The 3,782-nt window shown below is 40.5% G+C and overlaps 1 protein-coding gene across 7 annotated transcripts in view; it reads right to left on the bottom strand.

The window, feature by feature from the left end:
- PCNT (pericentrin) overlaps nt 1-3,782 on the bottom strand; it is a 105,324-nt gene that overhangs the window by 18,332 nt on the left and 83,210 nt on the right. For 6 of the 7 annotated variants that reach the window (XM_035901404.1, XM_035901396.1, XM_035901385.1 and 3 more), the window contains 3 exons: nt 2,807-2,980; nt 1,340-1,535; nt 1-17 (listed from right to left, as the gene is read on the bottom strand). In XM_035901404.1, coding sequence (XP_035757297.1) covers nt 1-17; nt 1,340-1,535; nt 2,807-2,980 — 387 coding nt within the window. The remainder of the gene's footprint in view (nt 18-1,339; nt 1,536-2,806; nt 2,981-3,782) is intronic. The other variant, XM_035901407.1, reaches the window with a different exon arrangement.

The following is a 3,782-nucleotide window of genomic DNA, read 5'->3' as shown; positions in this document are numbered from 1 at the left end:
ATATTCTAATAATTCAACTAGGATAAGAAAATGTCAGCAGTTATTTGTGTTACAGAGAACTTGACAATATTATCAGTTACACTGGTTCAAATCGGGAAAAAAAAAAAAAAACCAAAAAAACCACCAGCTCTACTAAAGTGCTCTTGTCTGGGGAATTTGTTTCTTTGCAAACATGATATGAATCAACAGAAAAATGCACATACATACTACAGCTCTGCTGCTAGTGGACCCCCAGAAGTGAGAAGAACATGAAAGCTGGGTGAGACTATGAAAGCTACTGTGATATACTGTCAGTAACCTGTTACTAATGGATTATAAACCTCATTAAGCAAACCCATCCATTTACTAACAAGTATACAAAGAATTTCCTGAAAACTATTGTAACCAAAATGATGATGAAATTGTTATGTATCTTAGTTTTCAGCATTGGGGTGATGGGATCGAATCAGTTAACTACAAAATGCAACCATGTGCTCTCTTCTGTACAGCCCTACCCAGCTGAACACGAAGTTCAGGACAATGAGAACAGTATATGGTCTGTAGTTTTAAGGTCATTATTAATGTAGCTAAAACTATAGACAATGTGCACCTGTCAGGGGAAGAAGATGAAGGGTAATTCCGTGCAATGGACCAAGAAAGTTGGCTAGGACTACCAAGATAGAGAGCCCAGTAGGTAGGAGGCAATTCCGGCAGGGGGAGATCACGACCACCGACTCATTGACCACCTACCCAAATGATACCACCTACTCAAAAGAGAACAATGGAAGTGCACAACTGAGTCTGCGCAGTAATTTACACAGGAAGCGAGAGAATTTGGACCAATCGTTAGAGAAGATGTTATTGATTATGTATGAATGTAATGAATATGCATGTATTTGATCAATATAATCTGATTGGAACAGGTGCCAGGGATGCACGTTAGGTGGAGCGATCCCCTGTGCATCCGGTGCCGTGAATAAAGAATCCCTGCCTTTTAACACTACATTGGTGTTACGAGGTTTACGCCTCCCGATTTCGGTGACACTATTAAGGGTATTTTACTATCCTTGATGTGTTTTCTACATGTATGCACTATTTAACAAAGTCACCCTTCAGTTCTATTGCTTTGGGTTATTTTAAAGCTTCTCTTTGCTTTTCACAGATTTTTCTTAACAACTAATATCAGAAAGAAGAATTCCTTCCTCTACTAAAATTGCAGGTAACCCGAGTGCATTAGTAAAAGTGAAGAATTGTACAGCATCTGCTTCTTTGCAAAACAATCTTTTTGTGCCTTTTATTTGCTAGACAAAAAAGGAAAGAACTGACATAGAAGACCAGATAACAAGAACTTGGCAATTACCTTTCCTCCGAAGGTGGTGTTCTTGTTTGCTCCCATGATCTTCCGCATTAGTAAGGGTTTCCTGTAACTGCTGTAGCTTCTCCTGGTTCTGAAGATGTGTCAAACGTAGCTGAGCTCGGAGATCCTGTATTTCAGAGAGCAAGCTATTCCGGTCTGAGGAGAAAAGGTGCTCTACAACCATCTGCCTCTGTTCCTCCTGAAAATGAAACAAGTCCTATTAAATCTACAATCTATATTCCCATATAATCCTCAAGGATAAACCCTAGAGAAACCCTTGCAGTACAAGTTTTATATGGAGCCAACTTCAAATTATTAAGTTCATGCTTCATATTAAGCAAAATGTTAACATTAAGTAACAAAAGAAAAACCCCACCTCACTAGCTTCCAAATAGAATAATAATTACTAATAATAGTTTATACATAGTAGTGAAGGGTTAACAAAAAGATCTTTGTGAAGCCAACTGTAGCTAGAATGTGATAAAAGCCCTGAGTAAACAGAACATCCTCCTCCAGAAAGAAAGTTCGGCCTGTGGCTTGTAGCGGATAGCTGTAGGATGTGGCTCACAGTGGGAGGTGCCAACCTGTCTGGGAGCTTTCCAGACAGTATCTCTTTGTAACAGGATTAACAGATCCTGAATGGGTTCCTCAAGTCACTCTGCCGAAGTCAGATGACACTAACATAAAACACTGACCCCCAAGATAGGCACAGAAAGACCAGGCCTTGCCCCTCAGTGAGTCGATTTATGCCCATCTATGGAAGAAAGGCCCAGAGGTCATGGAAAACGACCACTGAGAAGCCCCTCCACACTGACCACTGCGGACCCCCAAAGACCACCGACTCAAGTCACTGAGCATGCGTGTTTGGGAGGGGAATATGTAAATGAATTTTGAGAACTCATTGTCATATGTGTGTAAAGCTTGTATATAAGCTACAGAACTAACCCTGTGCAGCATGCACAATAGGAGGTGCGATCCCCTGTGCGTCCAGCGCTGCAATAAAGAATACCAGCTTGATAGTCACCAAGACTATTGAGTCCTGATTTCAGCTTTTCACAGCTTCAATAGTTACTATAAACTATCTGGACTGAACCTAAAAACTAGGTATTATCAGTAAAAAAATCCCAAACAGATTCAGAGTTCGCTCAAAATATACCCTTTGCAAGAGAAGTCTGAAGCTCTAGACTGAATTCTTCCCTCTGTCCCTTTTTATCAACTATTTCCTTCTCACTACCACAATCTTTCTGGATACCAGCTAAAATACTCAATGGGTTTTGTAACACAATACACAAAGTTTGAGAAAAATGGTACCAAAACATAGACTATAAAAGCCTACTGATCCCACATAATTTGGATTAATGCACAAAATTAAATTTAACAACAGAATTAATAAAAATGTAAAAACCATAAAAAATACAGGGGAACAGAAGAAGTGATTTATGAGCATAACAATTTTATAAGTTTTCTTACTTGTTGTTTCATGATATACTCCAGTTTTTCCACTAATGAACCTTCATCACCACACCCAGGATTGGAGAATTGAGACTTCAAGTCAATTTGCAACACATTTCTCTCCTTCTCAAACACACTCTGTACGGCTTGCAGAAGTTCTCCTCTCCAGTCAGCAGCAGTACCTGAATGTTCCTGTTAAAAAATGTTTTGGTTTTTATTTTTTTTAAAAATGGCATCTCTCTCAATCTCCAACCCCCTGTCTTCCATATCGTTACTGTGTCAGAGTATACCTATCTCTTACTTTAAGCAGACCAACAGTGTTCAAAGAGGCCTATTCAAATCTTAGAAAGGAAAGAGTCCCTTGCTCCTCATACATAGAATCGTTTAGGTTGAAAAAGAGCTTTAAGAACATCACGTCCAACCATTAACCTAACACTGTCATCCCACCACTAAACCACATCCCTAAGCACCTCATCTATCCTTCCTTTAAATACCTCCAGGGGGCCCCCCCCCCTCCCCTGGCCAGCCTGTTCCAATGCCTGACAATCCCTTCTGTGAAGAAATTTTTCCTAATGTCCAACCTAAACCTGCTCTGGCACAACTTGAGGCCATTTCCCCTCGTCCTATTGACATGCAGAAAACAGACTCCACAATCTGTAAGATTGTAAAGTAGGTATGTTTATTAGCCCTGGGCAGCACAGGGGGTAATCCCACCAAAGTCATGCACACCGCAGCATGGTAGCTTGCCCTGATTATATGTAGCAAAGTGTTACATATGCATTGTTTCCCAATATGCCTATACATAGGCATAACCTGTCCCCACTTCATATTAAAATTAGTTTCAAGAGGTCATTTCCATAAGTCCCTCCCGACTGCGCATGCTCAGTGATTTGAGTCAGTGGTCTTTAGGGGTCGTTTACTTCACCCACTCCTCTTCTTCACCTGGTAAATTTGGTGAACTCCAGCTTCTACCCCCCTTATTCCACTGTCAGAA

This window comes from Egretta garzetta, unplaced genomic scaffold, assembly GCF_000687185.1.
Source record: "Egretta garzetta isolate BGI_Z169 unplaced genomic scaffold, ASM68718v1 scaffold721, whole genome shotgun sequence".
Classification (NCBI taxonomy): Eukaryota; Metazoa; Chordata; class Aves; order Pelecaniformes; family Ardeidae; genus Egretta; species Egretta garzetta.
Note: the sequence above shows the minus strand (reverse complement) of the source record. Positions and strands in the feature narration are given on the sequence as shown.